Source organism: Magallana gigas, chromosome 5 (genome assembly GCF_963853765.1).
Source record: "Magallana gigas chromosome 5, xbMagGiga1.1, whole genome shotgun sequence".
Classification (NCBI taxonomy): domain Eukaryota; kingdom Metazoa; phylum Mollusca; class Bivalvia; order Ostreida; family Ostreidae; genus Magallana; species Magallana gigas.
This window is the reverse complement of record NC_088857.1, coordinates 19,411,812-19,439,193: the sequence shown is the minus strand read 5'-3', so window position 1 is coordinate 19,439,193 and position 27,382 is coordinate 19,411,812. Positions and strand designations below refer to the sequence as shown.

The 27,382-nt window shown below is 32.3% G+C and overlaps 3 protein-coding genes across 6 annotated transcripts; all 3 read right to left on the bottom strand.

Moving 5' to 3' along the window:
• Nucleotides 1-4: 4 nt before the first annotated feature.
• LOC117681296 (uncharacterized) lies at nucleotides 5-22,093 on the bottom strand. The gene is made up of 5 exons (XM_034445075.2): nucleotides 21,935-22,093; nucleotides 20,834-21,063; nucleotides 19,827-19,962; nucleotides 727-902; nucleotides 5-372 (listed from the first exon to the last, which is right to left on the bottom strand). Exons 1-5 carry the CDS (start codon nucleotides 21,991-21,993, stop codon nucleotides 128-130), a joined length of 846 nt encoding a protein of 281 aa, XP_034300966.2. The 5' UTR covers nucleotides 21,994-22,093; the 3' UTR covers nucleotides 5-127.
• On the bottom strand, nucleotides 2,419-19,523 carry LOC136275344 (N-lysine methyltransferase KMT5A-like). 4 transcript variants are annotated; one of them, XM_066084198.1, is made up of 9 exons: nucleotides 19,459-19,523; nucleotides 10,208-10,270; nucleotides 8,191-8,287; nucleotides 6,949-7,108; nucleotides 5,998-6,193; nucleotides 5,671-5,742; nucleotides 4,705-4,776; nucleotides 4,137-4,214; nucleotides 2,419-3,079 (listed from the first exon to the last, which is right to left on the bottom strand). In XM_066084198.1, the coding sequence occupies exons 2-8, from the start codon at nucleotides 10,235-10,237 to the stop codon at nucleotides 4,191-4,193; spliced, it is 651 nt and encodes a 216-aa protein (XP_065940270.1). In that variant the 5' UTR covers nucleotides 10,238-10,270; nucleotides 19,459-19,523; the 3' UTR covers nucleotides 2,419-3,079; nucleotides 4,137-4,190. The 4 variants fall into 4 exon arrangements, with proteins under 4 accessions (XP_065940270.1, XP_065940269.1, XP_065940271.1 ...); XM_066084197.1 differs by lacking the exon at nucleotides 19,459-19,523 and adding an exon at nucleotides 17,277-17,363; XM_066084199.1 differs by lacking the exon at nucleotides 19,459-19,523 and adding an exon at nucleotides 16,286-16,369.
• Nucleotides 22,094-24,578: 2,485 nt separating the features above from the next.
• LOC117681295 (uncharacterized) lies at nucleotides 24,579-26,688 on the bottom strand. The gene is made up of 5 exons (XM_034445069.2): nucleotides 26,532-26,688; nucleotides 25,912-26,144; nucleotides 25,450-25,585; nucleotides 25,063-25,232; nucleotides 24,579-24,843 (listed from the first exon to the last, which is right to left on the bottom strand). The coding sequence occupies exons 1-5, from the start codon at nucleotides 26,597-26,599 to the stop codon at nucleotides 24,599-24,601; spliced, it is 852 nt and encodes a 283-aa protein (XP_034300960.2). The 5' UTR covers nucleotides 26,600-26,688; the 3' UTR covers nucleotides 24,579-24,598.
• Nucleotides 26,689-27,382: the final 694 nt, after the last annotated feature.

The following is a 27,382-nucleotide window of genomic DNA, read 5'->3' as shown; positions in this document are numbered from 1 at the left end:
ATACATACTGTATATTTTATTGAACTATCATACAAACAATAACAAATGAAAAATACTATATCAGATGATGTTATGCGTGTGTAAATCGATTTCATGGATCCATCAAGAAAAATCCCACGGCTAAATATCATGGATCCATCAGGAAAAATCCCACACCTTTCGGTGCTGAACTTAGAGCTATTGGACATAGGACAATCTCATCATCTCCATCGTCCCACGTGGTCGGGTCCAACAGAGAAATCATGAAATTGACTGTGTTGTTTTGATAGATATGTCCGAACACTATCATCCGGGCATAAACCCAAGACAACGGCACTAGAGACGTTGAGGACGAAGTGAATCTGATAGAGCCATTGTCTGATATCTTAAAATCTGAAAACAAAATTTATCATGTGGACAATTTTAACCATCCCAGTTGAAAAAAATGATTACTAACCATCCATGACACCTATAAGTCAACTTTGTATAAAAATAAATAAACTAAAGATAACTAAAGAACGGGTTTTTGCTTTCTACTGTGTAAAGCTGAAAAAATGACATATATCATTTTACCTTATCAAATTAATAAGATCACATTTTCCCAACTATTAAACATTACATTTAATATTTATATTGTATAAAAACACAATTTAAAATAAATTTATAAGTTTGGACCTACGGAACATGAAAATAAAAGATGCGCAAAATCATGTGCACTCGAACTGTACTCAGCCTCGTGAAATGTACCTGTAATAGTATCTCCAACAAAACTATTTGTGCAATCGTCCGGACCAGAGTCAGACGGACAATTACAGCCAATCAAATTAGCTACCCATCGAATCTTCTCACCGGAAATCAGCGCTGAACGAATTTCATTGAATGACGTCATCTGTTTTCGTTGTGGATGTTGTTTTACCCATATACTATACATTACAGGGGAAGGAAATTTATTTTGATTTCAATTGAGCAAGACATATTTTTGGTAAATAACAACAAAAAGATACAAACTTAAGGTCCAAAATTTTAGAAATACATAATTATTACATGTATATAAGGAATAAGGAATCATTCTTTGAGTATTATGGGGTGATAATTTTGGTCGGGACGTGATCAAATCCAATTATCACCTCATAATATTCAAAGAATGATTCCTTATATTTATATAATTTTAAGCCACCGTACGATTAAATATTTAAATATAAATAAGCAAACCCCACTGGCGCCTCAATTTGGCGTCAATTGTATTATGGGTTATACATGTATAGTACAAAATCGATACGTAGTGTTATCACAGGCAAAGACACTGGAAAATGTGTGTGTGTGTATATATATATATATATATATATATATATAAATATATATATATACACACACACACACACACATACTTGCATTATGCCGAAACTCACTACATCAGACTTTACACCTGAAATTAACTACACTATGTTCTAGTTGTGCTATTCAATATATATTAATATTTTTAAGTAATATAAGACATCTTTTTACTATTCTGCTATTTGAAATAGGCAAAATCTCTTTGTAAAAGTTTATGATTTTATACCTGATAGTCACTACATGAGGTCACATGACTCATTGTGAATACACACCAGAAACTCACTACAGTGTGTATTTCTTCCTAATTTACCCCAAAGTCAATACATCTAGCTAGTCATGTGATCGATTGAAGATTCAAAGGAAATTTACCACATAAACCATTTATTACTGAACACACAGAGAGAGAGAGAGAGAGAGAGAGAGAGAGAGAGAGAGAGAGAGAGATCTAATAATTTCAGCAAGCTGCAAGACGAATTATTCTAATACTAATTCTAATACTCAGGCTAATCTAATCAATTCATTATGGTATACTCAAGATGCATATATTGTCAAATTTGTGGAGAACAATATATACTAAGTGAATTCTGGATAAATAAGATTAGACTGCATTTCACACTTTTCTCCACATATGCACGTTTTCTATTTAAACTACATTATATTTAGCACCAGACCCTACTTCGATACAAAGAATCTTATGTTAATTACATATATAATTCAATTATGTAAATTCATTCAACATTTTATGTTATATGTATTGTAATTTGAAACATATACGAGACAGTAATATTTCTTGTCAAAGGACATGCACAGTCTAGTACCATTGCAACTTGTATGCTTTTATTAACTGTTTTGCCTATAAAAGACACTTTACACTATCACTGTATGACTTAAATAATTAGGATTTCTTGCTAATTTTTACGCACCCTATCAAGACTGAATTTATAAGAAAATCTAATTGAATTGAAAAGTCTTCATGTGTGTTTCATTTCTTTAAAAACATATACTGTTTAAATCAAATAAATTCCTATTTGCCACTTGCTTTGTAAAATCTAGACCTGTGGACTTTGAACACTTCTTCAAACAAAACATAAATCAACTGCAGAATCTTAATTATAATTCATTTTATTTTAGGATCAAACAACTTTAAGCTAAAATTTGAAAGTACATAATTTCATAGTAATTCATGATATATGGAATTTTGTTTATGAATTCAAATAATTTCAATCAATTATTGACATTATCATGCATGATGCGTGCCCTTCTTTACATTTCTGATCATATTTTATCAATTAAAATATCAAATAATGTCTACCCATTTCTGCCATTTCAAAATGTTTCATGGAATAGGAAGTAGAATAACAGACAAAAAAATAAATGTACATTTGTATAAGCCAATAAGCATTTGTCACAAATGCATGCACCCTGTATTAAATTTAGATACTGGCATAATGTTATTAACAAATTGATAATACAGCACAAACAGTATGCATTGGAACTTCATTACGGTAACATAATTATAAAACATAGAAATTTAACGTTGCGACCACCTGGAATTTCATTTTCTGCAACTTCTCAGACGAGAGGTATTATGTTTTTGACAGCAAACTTCACATTGCGCCAAGTGAAGCCTGATAATGCCTTTTCCTTCCTAATGGCGTTTAAACAGTCAAGCTGACCAGGAGTTTTCCCTAGTTTGATAAAGTTATTAAACTGTCGCTCCAAGGATGCCTTTCTACAGCAGTCCATGTGTGACGTTGAACACTGGCTGTGAAAAAAATAAGATTTTATTATTTTAAAATTGCTGTATCTTTATCATATTTTTGTCATTAAGGTTATTTGTTCTTCAGCCCAAATGTATAGTCTTTATTCAAAAATTGGTATCCTTCCTTTGAATGTTAAAACTGTATGAAATATAGTAAAAAGATATTCATTCATTCATTGTATCCAAGAATTTAAACAAGAGGCCCAGGGGCCACATCGCTCACCTGAGCAACAATTGCCTTAATTCTGATCAAATTAGCTTAACAGTATCAAAATATCTTGACAACTAAGTACAGTAAAAACTTGAAAATCTGCCAATTTTTATCCACCTCTTTATTTTTGGTAAATACCAAGCCCCTTTTGTTGTTGTACTTGTAAGAAGTTTTTCTTTATTCCTAAATAGCCCCCCCCCCCCCCCCATTTTGTGGCACCACTTTTCGTTATGGAATCAGGGTTTCATCAGACTTAAATCTGCATAACCCGTGCTTTCACACTAAGTACTGAGTTTAGGACCGAAAACTTTCCCAGAATATTTTTAAAGATTTTCTCTATATATTCCTATGTAAAAATCCAAACCGCCATCACGGCCCCGCCCTACCACTAGGGACTGTGATTTCGCAAACTTGAATTTACATAGTTACCCAAGGATGCCTCTACACAAGTTTAAGCCTTTCTGGCCAAATTCTTTTAATAGTCTTAAAAAAGAAGATTTTTAAAGATTTTCTCTATATATTCCTATGTAAAACTTGATCTTCCAATTGTGGCCCCACCCTACACCCAGGGACTATGATTTGAACAAACTTGGATCTACACTACCTGAGGATGCTTCCATTTTAATTTGAGCTTTTCTGGCCTAATAGTTTTGAGAAAAAGATTTTTAAAGATTTTCTCTATATATAATTTATCCCCCATTGTAGCCCCACCCTACCCCCAGGGACCATAATTTGAACAAACTTGAATCTACAATACCTAATTTATATGCAATTAAGTTACTATCACTAATGGCAACTGGCAGGTGGTGTCCATAAAAAGTTTTAAATTTATATAATCAAAGATAATACCTTGTCCTTGAGCCTCAGGTTTTGCATGGGGTGGGCATGATGATCTCTCTGTGCTTAGCTTTTTACTTTTACATGGAACTGCAATACAATATACAATGTTAATTACATCTCGATAAAAATTCACCTCAAGTAGCACAAAAGGTATGAAATTACACAGTATACACTATTTACTATTAACTAGAAAATGTAGTTAACTATGCTCTAAAACGACCATAACTTTTAACCTTACAGGACATCTTTGTACCGGTAACCTAGCCAACAAGCAATTACTGTGCATGTACATTATGTAATGTGTTGAATTACTTAAAGTACTTTGACCAAATAAAACCTCAGGTTATGAAACTTACAGTGTAGTGTTTTATCCTAGATACACTATAAAAAAAAATTGGGAATAAAATACAAGTATGAGGTCAGAATGTCCAGTGTACCGGATTGCACAGTTGGCAGGTTGAACAGTGCACACCCTACTTATATTTGAAACATTTGTTGCAATACCTTCTACTTTAATAGGTACCTAACTCTGGAATATTAAAAAAGATCTGGATCTAATCAACTGAATGAAAAGTACCTTCCATAGGGGATGCAGTGTTGGAATCATCATCAACTTCTTTTTCACTCTCTGTTTCAGTATCAATAGTTTCTATATTGAAGAAAAGACACATCAATAAACAGCCTTGAAAATTCTTGGGGAATAGACAGAAAATAAAAACATGATTTATAAACACACCTTTGTCAGCAAATCAATTTCATCAAAGTCTGCTTTTTAAATGTGCATGATTAATGTATATTGAAAAGAAAACTCACTACGTGTGTGAAGATAATGTATATTGGCAAGGAAACTCACTACATGTGTGTGGTAGTTATTAAGGAATAAGGAATCATTCTTTCAGTACATGTATTATGGGGTGATAATTTTGGTCGGGGCATGATCAAATCCAATGAAGCTCGAGGGCTTAATGATGGATTTGAAAATTTCCAGCAGTTGTACAATTAAATATTTGAATATAAATAAGCAAACCCTGCTTGCGCCCAAATCATACGTTATTTGAATTTAATGGACTGTATAGTACAAAATCAACTGTGTTATCATATGTTATCACAAGCAAAAACACTGAAAAAGTTAATTTAAATGAATATGGACAAGGAAATTTACTACATGTGTGTGGAAATGTATATTGGCAAGGAAACTCACTACATGTGTGTGGTAATTTAAATGAATATGGACAAGGAAACTCACTACATGTGTGTGGTAATTTAAATGAATATGGACAAGGAAACTCACTACATGTGTGTGGTAATTTAAATGAATATGGACAATGAAACTCACTACATGTGTAGTAAATGTACACTGGCGAAGAAATTCACTCATATGTGTGGGAAATGCATTCAAAATGGAAAGGAAATTCACCATATGTGCAGGAAATGTGTACCAGTATTTGTTATGACATATGTTACACATAAATATTAAATACATTTTAATACATGTTCATGTATCAAATCAAAATGAACACTAGAAACATTAAGTAAAAGTAACCTTCATTGTTCTCCTCACTGTCCTGGTTGACATCAAATGGGTTATCATCAAATGGATTATCATCAGGTGAATCTTAAAGAGAACAATAGTTGTAACAATTTATTATTAAATTATATAGTATTTATTACTGTGCAGTTCTGAACTACATGTACTCTCGCGCAGTAAACTCTATATTATACAGGTTAAAAATTAATTGATTCACTGATTATACTAATTCTTGTTGTAAAAAACAATATGAAATGTTAAACCATGTGCATTTTTTTTTTGAAATCCTTTTGACATTTAAATCACATTAACACATCAACAATTATTAAAATTGTCACATACTTGTCGCCAAGGTAGGTTGGCTTCCCCATAATCATATCTTAACTCTTCTCCAGCTTTAATATCTCTATTTGCAAAGAGGCAGAGCCTTGGATAATTCTCGGTAACCAAAAGGCGCATAACACAGTTATTCAACGGACTTCCGACTTCCTCGTCCTTTATATACTTCCCCTTTCTTTCAGTGTTAGTTGCATCAATGCTACAAACAAAAAAAGCAATTTTATAGATTTTTGCAGGGTTGCACCCGGTATTAAAAATAATGAAAATGAATTTACACATATATGTGTGAAAGTGGGACTGGTTTGATCATCGTGGTTATATATAGCTCAGTTGGTAGAGTACATATCTAGTGATTCTGGATGCCCTGGTTCAAATCTCTGTTTGGCCGTCATTATATTTCCAATCCTGTTACGTATGCATAGTGTTATTTTAGTCATCAAGCAAAGATGTCAGAATGATTTATTCACTGAATTATAGTGTAATCATGGTAATAGAAAATACCTAATCATTGTATAAAACTTTTTATCTCATGCTCACTTTACTTTCCTTTATAAAGTGCAAATAGTTAAACAGGATATCATTTTCATCTCCATATTTAGTTGAAATGTACGTAACAATGGTTTTTTGCCAATTCTCAGAACTCATAACCTGCAATTTCTAAAAACAAATTGCCAGGGTGGTGAGAATATTCAAACACAATTTTTTTTTTTTAAAATTCTAATTAATTTTCTGTCATCAAAATCTGACCTAAATTGTACAATTCCCAGCATCTAGTAAACTGTATATGGATATCAATTTCACATTCTCATAAGAACCAGAAAAAGTTGTATTACAAAAAATCTAAAATAGGTAAATAAAACAATTGTATCTCTCTCTCTCTCTCTCTCTCTCTCTCTCTCTCTCTCTCTCTCTCTCTCTCTCAACAATCACAATAAATATATTATATTTGCTTACCACTTCAGACCATTCCACTTAAAGTAAAACATATAACTAGTATGTTTTATTTTGCGCTTCTTTTCTCTTTCTTCTGCTTCCTTGGGCACAATTCTCTCTCCAACATATTCTACCAAAAAGCTTCCTTTTGGAAAATTTTGAGTTGCAAAAACCCCATATCCTTAAAATAAGAAAAAAAATATTGGTGAATATTTTGCATTACATGATTGTACAGTGTGTTCACAAATCATGTACAAAACCTAATTTATTTATAAATGCCTTTTATTATGGAATTATTTGTATAATTGTGATTATCAAATGCAAGGGGCTAAAATTGTTCCAGAAACTAATGACATTTTTCATTTAAGGATCTGCATAATCAAGGGAAACAAATGTGTGAAACTGAGTAGATTGGTACATAAAAATAAAGAAATGATACTATTTTCTATTACACTAGACTCTGACCCGTGCATGCACGGTTTGACATATTGCATATGATATCGGACATTCACGAAATAGATACATCGACACACCATATTTACATATCCAAGCTTTAAGCCTACAATAATGCTATTAATTTCACTACACTCTGCTTAGTTAGAATAATCTAACTGTGTCTCGGGACAGGCCTTCACCACAGTTGAAATGCCTCTCATATACCCGTAATGTAGCAAAAAATTGCATAATCGCTTCGAAACGGTTTTGGAGAAAATTATTGAAGCTGCATTGTGATTATAACAGTCAAATTATTCATAACAAACCATTTTGAGGCTGTAAATACCTTTCTTCTAAAAATTTAATTCATATTAATGAAGAATTCAACACTTTTTTACCAATGTTTTTTACTCACTTCGAATTTACACAACATGTTGACATTCAAACTCTCAGGATATAGCAAATTTTCAATGAAAATTTAAACATCTGTGTATTATCGTTTCTGAGTTTATCCATGCAAGTGTGATATTGTGGAAACATAAACTAAAGAGCCTCCCGTGATTTAGCGTGAATGGAATGCACATGCGCAAGATTGTAGAATAAAAAAAATCCAGATGATTCCGGATTTTCATAAGGAATTTTCGTTGATTATTAATAAGCGAAGCTTGATTGAGAAAAAATAAAAACAAACTGGTAATCTTCAAATACCAATGATGTTTAAAAAATAAAGAACAAAAGACAGTTCTCTTCTGATTTCTCGATATTAAAGCCCAAAAATTCGAGTCTTTTATTTTAATGTATAGTAGTAATAGATGTGTATCAACTCACCAATTCTTCTGTTGATCAATTCAACTTTTAATGCATCACAGTCCAGTCCAGAACGACACATAAATTCTGCCTCTCTTTTAGGGCTTATTCGTTGTTTCTAGCACATAAATAAATTACTCATTAGAAAAAAGTTTTATTTCAAAATATGCAAAATTTGTCTTTTAAACTATATCACATTGATTTTAAAATCAAATTATCTTAAGGCCTTCCATTTTGGTTTGCAAACTCCTTTTCAGCTATTTCAAGATCAAAATAAAAACTTTATTAATATTACTTATATAATGCACACGGTCATAATCACTTGTCCGAATGGACAAGAAGGAAAAAAAGTTAATGTAGAGCCCTGACACCGTGCATACATAAAAAAGATATATTACAAACATAAATTAGAATGCTAATTTTACACAAACAGTCCCTGAAACATTCTATGTAAGCACACGCTGAACGGAATCTGGTGAACGCTAATGAAAGGTGAACGATGAGCGAAGGCAGAGTGCACATGAAGCGCTGAACGATGAACGGTGAACGATATGTGAACGCAAGATGAACGATTTATTCGGAGTGTCTCGATGGTTATCCTTACATTGTATTTTGACGGAAATCAGGAAAAACATGCTAATAAACTACACGTACAGTGCTGCTATCTTGAAAGTTGACAAAACAGTCCTATCCTATCGACTGTCCTGCAAATAATATCTATCCTGTATTATCTTTAAAGTTATACCATACCATTTATGCATGTTTAGGAATAACAGTTAAATAAAACCAAATTTAAGACCATAATATTAATTTTATCAACAGATAATCGAGTAATGTAATGATAAAAATGTCTAATTAATACATAAAACCATTGTTAATCTATAAATTAACACGCAATTATGTTTACTATCTTAAGTTGATCTGTTCAGTAAGACAGTTTATTGTCGAACATGGATATGTTTGTGATTTGGAATCGAAGTAATTATTATTTGAATCGTGAAAAATACACAAATACAATGTCTGTTTCTTATATTTATATATATATATATGTGTCGAATCGTTAGTTGATTGAATTCTTCTGTTTTTAAATGACTGGACTGACTATCTTAAAATGAATCATTAAATACTATTTGTGTATCAATTTATCGCTGTATTGTGTAACATAAAATTTTCACAGTAACTGCATACTTAAGCCATTTTCGGATCGACAAAAAAAATGCCTGTTTAGGAGAGTGATAAAAAACAACAACAGCAAAAAACAGACCTGCTCAAGAATGTGTACTTTAAATTCCACGGATTAAATTTTAATTAAAATGATGCTTTATGTATAATATTAGTTTCCTTTCACCTTAACGCAAGGTTTTTTTCCTCATTTTGCTGAGATCGATTCTTTCATTTTTGAAGTTCCGAATGAAAATGAATGAAAACGGACTGAATTCAAACGATAAGTGAACGGTGAACGATAAGTGAACAAAGGTGAACGCACAATGAGCGCTTTCTGAACGGTGTGCACAAAAGGAGCGGAGTGAAGAGTGCAAGTTAACGCACTGTGACTGCACGGTGAGCGCACGGTGAATGCACGGTGAATGCATGGTGAGCGCATGGTGAATGCACGAAAAAATGGGAAAGTAGATGGTTTAAGGGACTGTAATACTTAATACTGTCGCATTGTTTTTTTATTATCATAAATTTGATAAAACCATTGATTAATTCACTTTTCTGTTGTGATAATTTCACTTACAAACAAAACAGACCGAGCAACTGATTTTGTTCAAATTGCTGATAAAACAATTTGAGCATATATTGTGACTGTATGACAATTATAGAAAACTTCAATATGTCACACTAAGCAAAAACAAGAATAAACATCTAAATATGAGAATTTGAGATATCACCGGTAAAATGTTTACTTAAAGAATGAGAGATATGCACACCCAAATAACTTTAACATATCAATGGTATTCAATACACATGTACTGTTGTTTGAAATATACCTTAAAAGTTCAACTGTATGTACAATGTTAAAAATTTCACTTACTGCAATTTTCCCCCTTGAATAAGCTGCCATCTTTTTAGTTGACTGCTTTATAACTTACATAAGCTAGAAAAAAGAAGAAAAAGAAGTTGTACATGAATGCCAATACAAATTAAAATGTGTGTTATATGAGATGCCATACTTCATTAATGTGAGTTATGAGATATTATACTAAATGTATTCAAGGTGGATAATTATCAACTTTTCACCTTAATTATTATTATCATTATCACCTCATGATGACTATTGATTTATCACATGAAATCCAATTCTGAATCAGTGAAAATCACTATACATGTACTACATGATGTGTGTGGAAATGTATATGGACAAGGAAACTCACTACATGTGTGTGGTAATTAAAATGAATATGGACAAGGAGACTCACTACATGTGTGTGGAAAGGTATATTTGCAATGAAACTCACTACATGTGTGTGGTAATTTAAATGAATATGGAGAAGGAGACTCACTACATGTGTGTAGGATTGTACAGGTAACTCTCGATAGCTGGAAGTCCATGGGTCCAAGGAAAAACTTTGAAGTTTCAAGAGTTCGAGTTTTCAAGAGTTCGGAATTTTCTGGGTTGACCAATGGGTTTTAAAATTAGTCTTACCGGATGTTATGATTAAGCCATTTAATTAGTGCTAACCTTACACTCATGCTTAAACAACGTTTTCTTTTCAGTAAAATATACAGAACTGGATGTTTTTAAAACTAAATTCAAACAACTATTGAATAAATTCATAATATAATTATTTATTTTATGCATCATATTAAGACCAAATTGCTCAGTACTACTGGAGTGCGAGACGATTAACATGTCATAAATGTGATAACTAAGTATCACCCATTGTTCCCACCGTAAGGGTCCTTCACCAGCTGTAAGAACTTGTTCAGCAATATAATCATTACAATGACAATGATGCTGATAAGCATACTTTTAACAGTTTTATAATTCTAAAATTTGACCATGGCTCAATTATATCGTTTCATCTCAATTAATTTCTCATTTTCATTGCGTCTCCAAATTATTGTAAAACGGTTGTGATAATTATAGATTAGGTATTGGTATAGTCAGTCATCAAACAATTATCACCTTGCAGGACAAGTGCCGCCTGAACAAACAACTCGTGACACAAGTCCCGCGTCTAAGGTGTTATTTAGGTATAGCGCTTGGAGATACACGGAGACTTTGAGGTATCGAGAGTAAGAAACTATAGATTATGAACGGGACTGCAGTTTGACTTAGAGAGATCAAGCTAGGGTTTTCGAGAGATCAAGAGTTTGAGAAATCAATAGTAAATTTGCTTAGTTATATAGGGGAAAAAATCGGGACCCTAGACTCACTTCCAGCGATCAAGAACTTCGATCCAATCAAAGTTCGAGCCATTGAGAGTTACCTGTATATTGGCAATGAAACTCACTACATGTGTGTGGTAATTTAAATGAATATGGACAAGGAAACTCACTTCATGTGTGTGGTAATTTATTAAATGAATATAGACAAGGAAACTCACTACATGTGTGTGGTAATTTAAATGAATATGGACAAGGAAACTCAATACATGTGTGTGGTAATTTAAATGAATATGGACAAGAAACTCACTTCATGTGTGTAGGAATGTACATTAATTGGCAATGAAACTCACTACATCTGTGAGGTGAATTAATACTGGTGTAATTGGGAAACTTGCTATATGTGTCTAGGAAATATATATTATATTGGCAAGAAAATTGACACTACATGTGCATATGAAATACATAAAATTGTTGGCAATGCAACCAACCATGGTAAATGTTGGTTGCAAGAAAACTCATTACACAAGGTGGGTTGATTCACGTGTATAAAATAATGTATATGTTATTCAATTGAAACTTACTGCACAAGATTGGTAAAGAGGCAACACACAGACCATGAATATCAGGCATTATTACATGATTGTCCACTAATGCGCCAAAAGTATGTCAATTTTTTGTTTTTCCCTATATATTTCATCGAAAACAAGACTTTTTTTTAAAAGGTTTTCAGGTCAGATTATTGGTCAGATTTTGAAGAAGTTGATATTGATTTCCAGCATAGTAGATTCAATTTCCACTTGTTGTCGTACATTAGTTTTTGACAACTCATTTGTAAAATTTGAATATTTCAAACACAACACTGAGATAGTTTTTAAGAGCTCTACTATATATTTTTTGCAATGTATGAGCCGAAAAATCTTACTTTGAACTGTTTATATTAAATTTCAGTAATAGAAGGTTGGAAAAATATTCAAATAAGATGCAAAAAGAGCTAGAAAAATTCTTAATGTATCAATCCAAGTCTTTTCAATGTACATGGTCAAAGGGTTTCATTTTAACAATTCTAAAAAAAAAAAAATTTCAATTAATATATGGTGAAAAGAAAAAATAAATTGACCTACTTTTGGCACCTGAGTGTACGTACATGTATATGTCCCTGATTTCCTGAACTCAAGTATAATTTAAGCTGGTCTATTGGGGAAGGGGGGGGGGGGGTGCATAAAAAAAACCCATTAGAAAACCTCTTTATTTTTAACCATATGTAATTTACATCAGCTCTAGTTTTAAAAAAAAGAAAAAGCAACCATCTGGTTCTTTTTGGGGGCAATCTCAAAATACAGGTATATTTTTCTATAGGAATATTTAGAGAATTTTCATTTTCCGCATTTCGTAGCAGATTTAAAAAATACTACAATAGAGATTTTCTTTGAATTGTGATATCGCGATTAGCAATATCATTTTGAACCTTATATGTGAAAAATACTAAATTCAACCATCTAGTTTAAGTGAGGGTCATCTCAAAATATGAACAGTTGATAAATTTTGCTATATACATGTATTTTGGGTACATGTATTACAAATGTAGATTAATTGCTATGATGGATTCATTCAAAATGAAGCAAAATAATCCTGGAGATACCATCATTTAGTGTATACAATTTCAAAGGGTTACGATTTTTACTTTTTCTTTTTTCCTATATACTCCTTCAAAGCTTCATTTTATCATAATGTCGACATATAAAGCAAGATCAATGGCAATGCTCACCTACCAAACCACAGAAAAATTGTGGAAAAAAAATTGTTTATCATGTGTTTATAGTGTTCAATTTAATAAATGTCTATATCTATATAAAAATCATAAAAGGTTGAAATACACTGTATTTTACTCTATCAGAATGCACAAAAACATGAACCATGCAAACTAAAGTCAGCCTCAACCTTAAACCAGATGAGAATTGCCCAGATTAAACAACTCATTTTAAGGTTTAATTGATTAACATTTTAGACAGAAAATTAGAAAGTAAAAATGCTCATATTCATAAATTGTCAGTCCAAACCAAATTGAAATTAGACCATACAATTGGACAACTCATACATCATGCGCACACTACCGAGAGAGTTCTCCATACATGTATGTATTTGTTTTATCTCTGTAATATAAATAAAAAAGGCTCTTGTAATTTTTAAAACAACAATTTGGGTCAACACTAATATCAAATCTCCTCTTGCTTGATCTTAGATTCAGATAACCACAGACATAGTCAAAATGATGTACATGTAGCTAGCTGGGTGTTCAAGAAATAGACAACTAGACATGAACAATTCATGAATTACATGTATTACCATGATGACTTCAATCTAATGTTTCAACATGTGCTCTATTTGCAAAACATCATTGTTTATTCACCTGCCATTTTTTATATGCATTGTTCCATCCAGATATACCACCCCCTCTAGAATTTGAATTTTTCCTTTAAATGTACAACTAGAGCTGAAACGAATACCATAAATCAGTATTCGAATATTCGTGAGTGCTATTCGATTCGTATTCGAATATTCGTAGACGTCATAGACAAAGTATTAAGCATTTATGATAGTTTGTATTTCTAAGTGAGTGTATGTGTAAACTGCTTAATATCAGTTCGAAGTTGACACTTAATGCATGAGTATCCATTGAATTGGGTGCGCATTTAATTTTTAAGCAAATAATAATATACTGATTTTTTAAAAAATTTCCATCAATAACAATCAAAAGATTTATTACTTCTTTAATAATATACTGCAGTCCTGACTCCTGGATGAGACCGATACGTATCTTCGTAAGTCAGTCCAAATATTTCCGCCATGTTTGATATAGTATTAAACAGAAAACTGATAACGCTCATAACTCCGGAAATGTTCTGTTTATTTAAAAAAACAAAACGAATTATATCAAGGTATCTTTTAAAAAAAACTTTCGATGTACCTTTCGATATTAACTCTCCGTAGCTCACACTCGTTCAAACAGTTAAGCAATTTTTTTTCTTCAGCGTCTGACATGAATTGAAAAATCCAGAATGTTTGTCTCCGTTCAATGTAAACCCTGCTTTTACTTTCAAGGTAAACAAGCATGGCGGAAGAGTCTATTACTGGGGTAAGTAATAGACTCTACCAAGCATGGCAGTCATAGATGGCTTTATATTTACTTTCGTTCCGAGTAAAATGAAATAACATGATGCGGCATAGTTTACAGTGCTTGATATGGGTGTTTAATATGTGATCGAATATTCGAATGCTAAATATACATTCGAATATTAGAAATTTACTATTCATTCGCGAATATTCGAACATTCGTTTCAGCACTATGTACAACCCTCAAGTCATGAGATGAGCTGCTACAATCCCCTCCCCCTGAAATAGTTTTATTTGTTTGTGTCAGAGAGGAATTTAGTGTTTTTTGTTACCAATATTCTGGGTTGGATTTCTGCAGACTGCCCCCAATAGGCATTTCTGTATCTTGCTATAAAGTGATGTGAAACTCAGAAAGGGGCTTATTTTTAAGGCAATTTGATTCATCATCTGATAGTCTATAGAAAGATAGATTAAAGACTGGATGGTGCACCTTATTCCTTAACCACAGAAACTGTTTTTGATATCTATTTTTACTCTTTTTCTTCACTTGACTTTAACTTTTTAGCATCCGAATTATTATTAAGCTAGTCAGAAACTTCAACTTAAAAGTAAATGTCCCCTTCGGCTACCTCTTTTGTAATTTATAGTAAATCTTTAAGTTTATTCATAAGTCGTTGACCAGTTCCGAATAGTTCATATGTTGAATAGCAAATAGTTATGGAAATAAAAGTTGGAGAAAAAATCATTACCTTTAATATAATACACTTATAATGCTTGTTTAAATTTTGCAGTAGTTTCATTTTTTGCGGTCATATACATGTACGTATTCAATACTACAGTCTTACATTAGTCAACCAATATTAAACTTTTGCTTTGCCAGGTCATTGCAACGTTTAATATTATGTGCATAAAATAGTCTGTTGACGCCTTATATTTTCACATGTAACAAGATTTCTTCTATCAAAAGTTGTTTTGGTATTATTCTTACATACCCATATAAGCATGCAGGATATAAATTTTAAAAAATGCAGAAGGATGAAAAATCTTATTAAGCTGCCATTTTACAAATTCCAAAAACTCAATTTGTTTTTGTCTGTTTCAGGATTATATGAAGAAATAGATTAAAACAATTACTTCTGGAATTCATTAAATTTTCTTACTAAGTCTTAAATAAATCATATTGAACCACACTAATGATAAATGGAGGCTGGGCAACTGTACTCCGACAAGATATTAGAATTTAGAAACTACATGTAGTCTAAAGTATTTTTATAGTGATCTTGTTTGTTAAATCCATGCAAATTAAATTAACTGTATAGGTTAAAAGAATTGCCAATAGCTGGTTGGTATGCATCAAACCTCTTTTTCAATAGGTTCAATTGATGGTGTTTAAATAGGGCTAAAACTTTTTATCTGCATTCGATTTCCATGGAAACAGCTACGCTATTCAGAACTTATTGATTTATTCGTAAATGGTAAAATGGCTTCCAATATAATTTTTTGGACAAAATTCTAAATAAAGCAATATTGCATTACTATCAGCAATAATATAGCGTACATCAGCCAAAGAAAAAAAAAAGATTTCAAAACAACACCCAGGAACATTTAAAGCACCGCCAAATCTATACCCTATTCAGTACTGGTCATTCTATAGAAAGAATAATCTTACCGTGACCAGGCTACGCTCAGGTCACAGTAAGAATTCGTCCCATATACTTGCAATGTAGCAGCTGCAAAGCGGATCTGCTTCGCATCGACTTTAAGTCTGTTAAAAACAATCTGCAGGGGTAAAACACAGCACTTATATTACAAACCTTTTTGAAAATGCATATGTAATTAAGTCCACAAAATATTCATTATTAATATAATGGGTCATACAAAGGCATTTTGTTAATATATCTGTGGTAGAGTCAGGTATATTGCATTCCTACTAGCTCTGGCTAGTGGGTTAACCCTTTATCTCGCTCGGTAGAGTGCTTGACTGGCGTGCCAGAGGACCCTGGTTCAAACCCCAGCAGAGGCACAAAGTGTCTCTGTTTGAATTTGCCTGCCATTTTGCACTCGAAATATCTCGGAATTATCATTAACATGGCGACCAGTGATTTCATTGCCAAAACCATTAATGTGGTAAAATGGGATTATAAATGAGCAACATTGTAGGTATTTGAGACCAATCAAATGAAAATATAGGCAAGATACAACCGAGATATTTCTTTTTTCATTTGCTACTAAGAATTACAGTAAAGGGCACAAATTCTATCATTTAACCGGGTTAGTTGGACATGTGTCATTTTAAGAAAAGACCATTCTATCTAGTCAATCGACGGTAATAATTATTGTTTATCATTGCATTGCATCGATTTCGTTGATCAAAATCATACTAATATGTTCCAAACAATTCTCATTTATTTAGCAAAATAATTTTATGAAAATAATACAAGAAAAAAAGACATGTTATTTAAAATGTCAATTTAAAAAAAAAAAGTGTTATAACCAAGCTATGTAGCTAAATTAGGAGATTGTGCTGGACTTGATCACGTTACATTACAAGTGCAGCTGTTAAACACATGCACATGCTGACGAAACGCAGAGAGGTTCTACACTTGTTCACACGTTCAACTTCTCCTACAAGATTGTCACTAATTATTCAAACGACTTACAGTTCTTACGTAGCTTCTTTTCCTTTTCGGGGGGCTGTAGTAATTCGTATAAAGCATGCAGGATGGAGGGATTTGTTTTGTGACATTTTTTTTACCGGATATGTCGCGTCGTAACACTGTCAGGTCAAGTCGTACACAGACCAATTCGTATACAGGTCAACTCGAATACAAAGAATTGTTCTCATATGTATTACAGGCACTCAAATCAATAAACTTCAATTTAAAAAAAAGAAGAGGTAAACTTCAATGAATTTGAAAATGAAGCAGAGTAAAATTGTTTAAATAATTACCTTGTTAAAGAATATTTTTTTTTACTTTTGGAGAGTGTTTACAAGATTCAGTATTTATTTAGCTCTCTTGTAGGTTTTTTGTTTTTGTTTTACAAGTTTGCATTGATGTCATTAATTATGAGGATGAATATGGTGTAAAAATTGATCCCGAAAGATTTGGGGGGGGGGTATTGTTTTTATAATGATTTATTTAATTTTAAAATGAAAAAAAAATGAGTTTTCTCATGGGGATCAAACTTCATATATATCTACATATAGGATCTTTCCTTAAACTTATTAGAACCATTTCTTTGTATCAATGTAATGAAAGATAAATAAGGGTGCAAATGATAATAATAATAATAATAAAAAGATTTAGAGAGTTTTCTAAGTGATTTACTGCATGTATTAAATTTTAAACATTAAATTAAAAATTATTGGTTTCCTTATGGGGGTTTAATTTCTTAATAAAAGGGTTTTCCTCAAACTAATGCTGATTATTTGTTTGTAATAATGTCATTAGGGGGAATTAGGGTGTACATTCTGGTCCTGAAAGATGCATGTGGTTTCCTAAATGTTTAACTATACCTGTCAGATCTTTCAACGATAAAAAGAAAATAATGTGTTTCCTCATATGGGTCATAGTTTATGATAATAGGATTTTCAAAAAAAAGGATAAGAGGGGTTTTCAATTTAATACTGGTTTTTAACATTAAAATGAAAAACACGGTTTTTCCTTTGGGGTGCAATTTGTAAATGAGCCTTTCCCTTAAACTAATACTGATTATTACTTTGTTTTAATGTCATTAAGGATAAATTAGGGTTTAACATTACTGATTTTTTAACGTTAAAATGAAAAGTTTGGGTTTCCCCATGGGTGTTTATGTAAATAATAATAGGATTTTTCCTAATAATTATTCTAATAATCATTTCTTTGTTTTAATGCAAGGAAGAGTAAATTATGGTGCAAAAATTAAGCTCATGAAATTAAAGGGTTTTTATAAGTGATTTACCGTACTGATTTTTTGGGGGGCATGAAATTGAAACTTAGAGTTTTCTCATGAGGGTGTAATTTAATGAAAGAATTAATATGTGATTAATATAGAGCAACAATTTGCTAATTTTTCTTGATTGATTGAAGAGAACTTTACTAAGAAACTCCACAATTAAAGCCGTTGAACAGAAAATATTTCTTTATTTTGGATAAAATGTGTTGGGTGTAAATTTGAAAGTTAAGAAACATATTGTTTATTTCTTCATGATTAATTGTTTGTTGTGAATTCCAAAAGAGAATATAATTAAAAGATTCCCCAGTTAAGGCCTATGAAAAATTGTTGACCCCCTTAAGGAAATCCATATGTTTCTCCTCTTGATAAAAAGTATATACTGTAGAGAGTCTAAATTTGAAAAGTTCCAAGTTAATGTTAATTTTTTCTTCATTATTCTTTAATTACCCGAACTAATAACAACACATTTTCATAATTAAAACCCCTAAAATGTTTAGAAGAACATGCAGGAGGCACATAATTCTCGATTGTGCTACATGCAACTTGTTAAAGTCTAGAGGAAATTCTAACTTTTTGAGAGTTTATCAAAAATTTCAATGGTATACTGAAATTGTAATGAAATAAATGATTATTTAAAACACAAATTAATAAAAAGCACACACTACATGTGTTTGACTACTACCGAAATTAAACCCAGTTAAACGTAAAAGAAAACCATCTTAACCATCTACAACTTTATGAGGTGACACACACAAAGACATGTAAATTTTCCTCAATTTAGCTGCAGAATAACGAAAAATCAGATGTCGCATTTAAACAAATGATCTAAAATTATATATTCGAAAGAAAATTGGTGTAAAAATCAACAAAAGATTAATTTTTCATGAAAGAAATAAGTGATCGTACCTTCTTTTGCGTTTCCATTATTTCCATAGGAAGTTGAATTTGCGCATGCGCAAATGTGGCAAGGGGACAAAGTGTGTAACATCCCCATTTAGACTCGATATCGTGTGTAACAAAATTCATGTGTAAACCGGAAACTCACACTTTTTATAATTTTGTATTTTCTGGGTAAATCATGGTCGAAAAACCCGATTTACGGGGTTCTGCAAACTTACTACACGGATTTGTGTCGTAGGTTTTGAAAATGTAGTAAGTTGCACGTGTGTAAACTAGTACATGTCGTAGGTGTCGGCATGATACAAACGCACACACACACACACACACACACACACACACACACACACATACACACACACACAAGCATGTCATACCTTCCTTCGCCTCGAGTCCAGTTACAGTATACGCCATCAGGGTTTCCCGTGTTATTTACAAAGAAACCGGTTGTTTCCCAAAATACCATAGCAGTATCGTTTATTACATAAATTGTTTGGATTTCCGCTGTTAAATCTGAAATTTTAATAAATTCAACGTGTTTGACTCTTTCACAAACTGTACAGAAGTACTAGTATCTTACGTTGCTTTCTTAATGACACAAACAATAACAATATACATGTACAAATAATACCAAACTAATCAAAATTAAAACTTTCCCCCCGCTCCCCGGTTTTCAATGCGTAAACGTTTAACTCCACGTATCACACACGGAGGAAACGCTGGAAATTTCAATTTTAATTTAATTGAATTATTCATCTGAATAGAGAAAAATAAAAGCTTGTCATAATTGCCACCTTGCTGAAGTCAATCGGGCAAATATTAAACAAAAAATATATCAAAGAAAATCAAAGCGTTCAGGCTACGCCCACCTCAATTATAAAGCGCACAAACCTACCGCTCAAGAAGTGAACCGTACTGTTTACAAGCTAACCGTACCGTTCACAAAACGAACCGTACCGTTCAAAAAGCTAAGTGAACCGAACCGCGTAACGTTCAGGATCTTTATTGTATTACAGAATTTTAATTAATTTTAATAAATTTTAATAAGTTGAATTAACATTTGTATTTGAATCAATAAAGATAAAAGTTGTAATTTGTTAGTTTTAAAAAACTAAAAGTGAAAAATCTCGAAAAAAAAATCCTAAGATCAAATCTAATTTTGTTCAATGAAATTGCAATAGTGTGTATTACACTATAAGTATATAATAGGTTCGGTACTGCCACGCTCCTACTAGCACTAGCTATATAGTGGGTTAAACCTCTAGCTCTCTCGGTAGAGCATTGCTTTTTAAACTGAACAGTCCGAGTTCAAGCCTAGCTGTGGTCATTCCCCCTCTAATATTACATGTACATAATTTTTGTCTCATACAAAAGAAAAGCCTACTATTTGGATTGTTGTCCACGTATCGAACTTGGCTGAAAAATAAATGACCATCGTCGGGATCTTTGCTTCCAATAAACAACTTCAATTCGCCCCCAATCACAGGAATTTCATCGCTAGACTGAGATGTCTTTGCGGAAGTGACGCAGGTTGACGCATTAAAGAAGTACCGAACGTCTGCTCCTCTACCCATGTATGAAACAAGGTGTCTGTAAGACTGCACTTTAACCATTCTGTAAAAATAGTGTAGAAATGCATAAAAAAGAAAAGTGATTAAATCCTAAATTAGTCTGATTTTTAAATTTTATTAAAAAATTATTATGCTTTTCCTCAATATGGTTACTAGGCTAATAAACTAACAAGCTTATCTTTTAAAAAGATTGGTGAGCTAGCACCGTAGCCATCCTAAAACACAGACGCAGATTTCTAAAACATTGGTTTAAATTCCTGAATCGATTAATTAAATAGGAAGGCACTGTGGTGTACTGGAATTGTGCTGGAGTGGCCGGCCGGGGGGGGGGGGGGGGGGGTCTCAATTTAGAATTGTGAATCTAGAGTGGGCTTCACATCTGCAATGGCATAGCTCATTGACTGTGCCTTAATCATTATGTTTCAATTTCGAGGTGAAAATTTTCAAGAACCATTGGTACTGTCGTGTAGCTGTCGTTCTCGGGCCTTTCCGACAAGCTTGGAAAAAATATCCGAGGTTGTTTTCCGAGCTTGAATGAATTTAAGATAAAGCTAGCTTTTTATTATTATAATAATATTTAAATAACTTTGCATTATAAGACCTAAGCTATTGTTTCTTTTTGTTGACATTTTTAATTAAACACAAAACTTCATGTGAAGATGATAAAACGGAATTCAAATGGTACAGTTTATCTACAGTAGTACAGTATTCCCAGAATCCCCTACTATGGAGTCGAGCATGCGTATTCCAGTGAAAAAGACTAACGTAGTTGCTAGCGCTCGAGAGCGCTAGCAATTAGTACGTAGCAGTGTAAATTGAAGAATCATAAAGATTATGTAATTTCTTTTTATCATATTTTAAATATCATATGTATTGCAAAATGGTATTGAATACATTTTATAAACTTCACTTACTTTTGACATTGTACGGAAAAGAACGGTAGAACCAGCCACAGGAAAGAAAAAGCGTTCATTCTGAACAAGCCTTTCGAAGAGTTCTTGATAATAACCGAACTATAAGTGGATCTGAAACCTATATATGATCAACCTTTTAATGTCTTGGGATGTCTATAGACTTGTGATCGCTGTATAATCTTCAAACATCGGTAAAGGCCTCGTAAACGTGTACAAAGATCAGCCTATTTATAATAGATTGGTAGTTTCTTCTGAATACTCCTTCAAATTATGTCAAGGCTAGGAATGTTCCATTGGTAGTTTTTAGGATATTGCTAAACAATAAGTATTTAGAGTGGAGAATCACAGGTTTTGTTTTCTTTGCAGGACATGGACCTTTTAGATTGTTATTGGTCAGTGCTCCCATTCCTATCGTGACCAGGAAGGTCAAAAACCCCTCAGTTTAATCGAACTTCTAAAATAATGTGTCCTTTTCTCGAGTTCTTTCGTATGGCTGTTTGTACTCCTTTTTAAGTAGAAGAAGGAATGCAAAATCATTAATATTGAAATCAATGCTTTTGACATTACATTTGGAAAAAAAACCCACCTCTGTATGTAGAAAATTATTTTTTGTGGAGTTCTGTCTATCATAGAGGAATCAAACATGCATTGTCAAAAACAAAACACGTAAATGTATTTTTTTTGCAAAGATGAACGGAATATGCTAAACGCAGGTCCCATGTAACGTTGATGAAATGATTACAATTTCAACGTACATGTTATGATTTTATGACTTATATTTTGTTTTTGTAATTAATCGGCATCTATTAAAATGCTCAAGTAATCCAAGCAATTTTAAATCTTGTAAAATATGGACGTCAATGAATTGTCAATATTATTCAATTATTGACTGGGTATGAAGGCAACGTATGATTTGTTGTGCCTGACGACAGAAATATTGCCAAAGTCCGAAATCCGAGGGCAACATTTCAGTCAGAGGGTCCAACAAATCACATGTTACCCTAATCCCACTCAACAACTGTATAATTGTTAAACATTTCACTACCGATACATGTGTGATTTTAAGCAGCAGTCGTCAACCATTCATGTCGAAAAGCCAACCGGTAATTTCCGTTTCATCAAGATCGAACTAATTTAAATTACCTGTGCATTTTATTTTTTAACATGTTACAAGATTGCACACGCACATACCCAGAGAGAGAGAGAGAGAGAGAGAGAGAGAGAGAGGGAGAGATCTTGTCTTCTAAGGGTACAATGTGTGCTTTTGCTCATGCTAGACAACAATAAGTGGGTGACACAGTTCTCGCAAGTACTTCATGTACTAAAGATCAAAAGTTGATTAACAGGTTTTTTTGTGTTTGGCAAGATAATAAGAAGTCTTCAAATTACAATTCTCATAGTTAATTAAATCATTCAAGTTACAGTGGACAGTATTCTGCCTTTCATTCTAATGATCAGATTTGCAATAATATTGTTTTTGTTAATTTGAAATTAATGTATATTAGCTTATTAGAATTATCTCTACGGAAGCGCGAAACATGTTTATAATCCTTTATCACATGTATAGTGTAAATAAATAATTAAACAATTAATTAAAATCAATGTTAATAAATAACTTTTGATCAGGTTACTGGTATTCAAGTAAATCATTTGCGGTTTGATGCTATTATATGTGATATTGCCATAAGTAGATTTATTTATCCCCGCAAGGTATTTTTCCTCTCTATTTCTTAACGGAACATAACCACGATCTGTGATCATAATTTTGATTATTTATTTTCAATTTTTACATGGAAAATGGTTTACTTGTGTATATTGAATGGTTGATTGTTTAAATGTTAGATGTCAAGTTACAAGCAAGATAGAGAGGTGAGAAAACAAAGATTGATTCGTATATTTGTTAAAAAATTAATGTAAAAATAAACATTTTTTTTTGCAAAATGACACGTAGAAATAAAGATAAAGAGATTCAATGTATCAATAGATAATATCATTAACAACAGAAACCAACATTTGATTGAAACTTATTCCACTTAACACATATGTGATTCGAAATACCTGGAAGTGACTTTGTGGTGTATGTACAAGAACCCCTATCAAAGTCGCAAATTCAAAGAGAGAACTATTTTGTGGAAAAAAATCTTTTTCCTTACATTACTTATATCCGGTTTACAAATTTCGCAACAAAATTTTATTAAGTAAATCGGAATACTGTGTATCCCTTATTTTACGTAATTGGTACGAGCATAATTATCCGCACAATGTTAATCACAAGATAAAGTTATGACTTTTCTATTGTGTTATTAACGTCTGATTTTTAACTTGGTAATAGTAAAACAGATGTATGCTAAACCGAATTTCATTTAAGTGTTATAACAGATAGTTCTATATTTTGAAAACTTTATTTCTTGCAATGTTTTGAAAACAGGGCATGTGTTATTGGAAACGAAATTTAATTGAAATTCAAATATAAAGACAATGCTTGGACAAGTTTATGAATTCTACATTTAAAAAAAAGCCGCACGTGTGTTTATTGCTTAATTTACATATTATGTAATAAAAATGAATTGCGTATCTTACGTATATACAGGTTTTAAGAAGTAAGATATAAAGACAGTGTTCTGTGTAATTTCATTCACAGAGATGCCAAAAAAGTATTTTATTTCAGTTTACGTTTACAAAGAATTTGACTCCCTGTGGTGAGGATGCCGTATGTATTGGACAAATCAACATGTCATTAGTAGACTCTTCCAAAGTCACGGTGTCAAATCGTGACGTACTGAAGGTTACGGTGTTGTTTGAATGGACATTAACAACCGTTATGACTCGAATATATGTCCATGCAATTGGGAATACTGTCGTAGAGTCTGATGAAAATTCGATGGAGCCATCTTTAGTCAGTTTGAAAGCTGTTAAAATAAAATATAATTGTATATCAGACAATGCATGGAATCTGAATAAGTCCTTGATAAAAAGGGTCAACAAATTAAGAAGGAAAAGCAGTTTCATGTAAATTCTATTGTTTTTTAAAGTCATAGTTAATAATGTCTGTACATGAAAAATTTAAATCTGTAATGGCTTAATAAGTCGTTTAAAAATGTATTTGGTTGAAGCACTTCAAACATTACATTTGACTGTCTCTCCGGCTATGCCATCCATGAATTGGTCCGATGTTTCTAGACATTTGCATTGGGTCTTGTTCACTAAGTAATTGACCTCCCCACCAGAAAAAAGCGTGTCCATAACTTCCTTTGCTGACGTCAGCTGTCTTTTTCTGATGTGTGTTTTGGCCCAAAATCTGTTTTGATATCAAATTACTTGATTTTAAATTTAGTTTAGATCGCAAATGATATGGTTATCTAGACGACATGAAAGGATGTTTTGTCGAAAAATTATTTGAGTGTTTAATTCTTGAAATCTAAAGCTTCAAGAGATAATTGATAGTTTCAATTCAATAACCTTGATTAGTTTTTAAGTGTACTTCTAATATAATTTCACTTGCAAAAAATGCTTACTTTCCTTGTCCTTGCATCCAACTACAGTATAACCCTGACAAAGTGGATGTATCATTTTCAAATAGGCCAGGCTTAGCCCAGAATACCTTGGCCGTGTCGTTTTCAATCCAAAACGTGTAAAGTTCCTTATCTATATCTGCAACAGACAATGCAACATTTAAACGTATCGCTACATCAGCAAGGACAGTAGGAATTAATTAAGAGAGAGAGAGAGAGAGAGAGTTGATAAAATTATAGGGCTAAAACCAAAAGCCCCTCCCACTCGATAGTACTCATTTGATAATTACTGTTGATTAGTATGACGATGGGGCCCTGGTCGAGTTTAAATGACAGTAGATCAGGACACATTCTTATGATGAGATAAATCTTCCCATTTTTCAACAAAACCATATTTCAAAATATGTATTTATCATATTTGCAAGTAATTGCAATTGATCTTTATTGAGTATTATAAAACAGTACTGTAAGTTTTTCCATGAATGAACTGTGCATCGTTGAAGGAACTCTGTCCAGGTTTATCGCCAGAGTTTGGACTGGCATCGAAGTGATTAATTTTACCCCCAAATGTTGGTATATCTTTGTACTGGGGCGGATTATCGGGTTCTACACAGCTTGAAACATTGAAGATATATCTTATCTCAGTGCCACTTGCCAGATAAGAAAACAAGGAATCGTAGCTGTGAACTGGTATAAACCTGTTAAAGAAATTGAGATAGAAATGTCCGTTAAACTGAATTATATTTGACAATTTTACCTTTAAATCTTTAAATATCAAAACCAGTCATATTTTTTCTTCTCTTCGACATTCTTTGACTATATCATTCTATATCTATGTATTTTCAGAAGAAGTTTTAAATACATGTATAGAACTAGATCAAAATCCGAAATCACAGTGGTTTAAAATTTTAGAGGATTACTTTCCAATTACAGCCACCAATAGAGTAATATTTTATAGCCATCTTGATAACCAGCATGTTTGATACTATGACGCCATTTTCATTACTACTTATTGTCGAAGACAGTTCTTTTTAGCAATAAATTGCATTAATCAACTAGGTTTTATATTTTAAGAAAGTGTTTACCTTTGGCAATCTGTAGTCCAAATCACCCACACAAGATTCAAGTAGACGAAGAACATAAAAACAGACATACTGTATCAGTATTCGTGGTACAGTTCACAAAAAGGAAGAAATTCATTCACCTTATGATTTATATTACGTTGCATGGCTATGACCTTCATTGATTTTATGTAATCTTGTTCACGAGGTCACAATGCCGCAACGTAATTTTCCCACTTTATACTGAAAGGTTAAAGTATATATACAGTTTAACGCTTCTCAATTAGCTTCTTTTACAACCAGCTGCGAGTTGTTGTTTTAAAAAGTTATTGGAAATAAAGAAAAGTCACAATAGTTAGAAAGTGGTCTGTGAAAAGTGCAATGAGATTAAAAAAAAACCCACTCATCACAATCTGGTTTATGATTTCGTGTGCATCGATTAAAAAGACATGATTGTTCTTCGAGTTAAAAAGGACATTCATTTTGATATGTCAACCAATACAGAAGAAGTCTGCATTTCCTCTGGAAGGTTTTATTGTGCATGCTATTTTTACATCATTTTCTGTCTTCAAAGTTGTTGCGTTTAATTATGATAACGTAAATGCTGCTGTATTCTTGCTTTGAATGCCTCCAACCAATAGCTCACGGTAATATTTTAGGGATGTTGGAACGGGGAAATACAATGTCATGGACTTCGAGAAATATATCGTACTTTCTGTCGTTATTTTGTACCTGACAAGAGATGACTTAAGAATTACAATTTTCATTACTTCAGCAAGTTTATCCTTTTTTCTTAATACAATATGCTCTACCATTCATTTCCCAAAAGTGCCCAAACAACATACGCAAAATTGAACACTCCGGATTTTTGTTAC

What these genes read in the sequence shown, in the direction of transcription:
- LOC136275344 (XM_066084198.1), bottom strand. Translation starts at nt 10,237, where the DNA reads ATGGCAGCTTATTCAAGGGGGAAAATTGCA. An exon ending in CCAACCTACCTTGGCGACAA is followed by an intron (nt 5,743 to 5,997) that starts GTATGTGACAAT and finishes GTTCTCTTTAAG; the next exon opens with ATTCACCTGATGATAATCCA. An exon ending in CAGTGAGGAGAACAATGAAG is followed by an intron (nt 4,777 to 5,670) that starts GTTACTTTTACT and finishes TCTTCAATATAG; the next exon opens with AAACTATTGATACTGAAACA.
- LOC117681296 (XM_034445075.2), bottom strand. Translation starts at nt 21,993, where the DNA reads ATGAACGCTTTTTCTTTCCTGTGGCTGGTTCTACCGTTCTTTTCCGTA. An exon ending in TTTTCCGTACAATGTCAAAA is followed by an intron (nt 21,064 to 21,934) that starts GTAAGTGAAGTT and finishes CTATTTTTACAG; the next exon opens with AATGGTTAAAGTGCAGTCTT. An exon ending in CGTGGACAACAATCCAAATA is followed by an intron (nt 19,963 to 20,833) that starts GTAGGCTTTTCT and finishes TTAAAATTTCAG; the next exon opens with ATTTAACAGCGGAAATCCAA.
- LOC117681295 (XM_034445069.2), bottom strand. Translation starts at nt 26,599, where the DNA reads ATGTCTGTTTTTATGTTCTTCGTCTACTTGAATCTTGTGTGGGTGATT. An exon ending in CATTCATGGAAAAACTTACA is followed by an intron (nt 25,586 to 25,911) that starts GTACTGTTTTAT and finishes TGTCTGTTGCAG; the next exon opens with ATATAGATAAGGAACTTTAC. An exon ending in AGCCGGAGAGACAGTCAAAT is followed by an intron (nt 24,844 to 25,062) that starts GTAATGTTTGAA and finishes TTATTTTAACAG; the next exon opens with CTTTCAAACTGACTAAAGAT.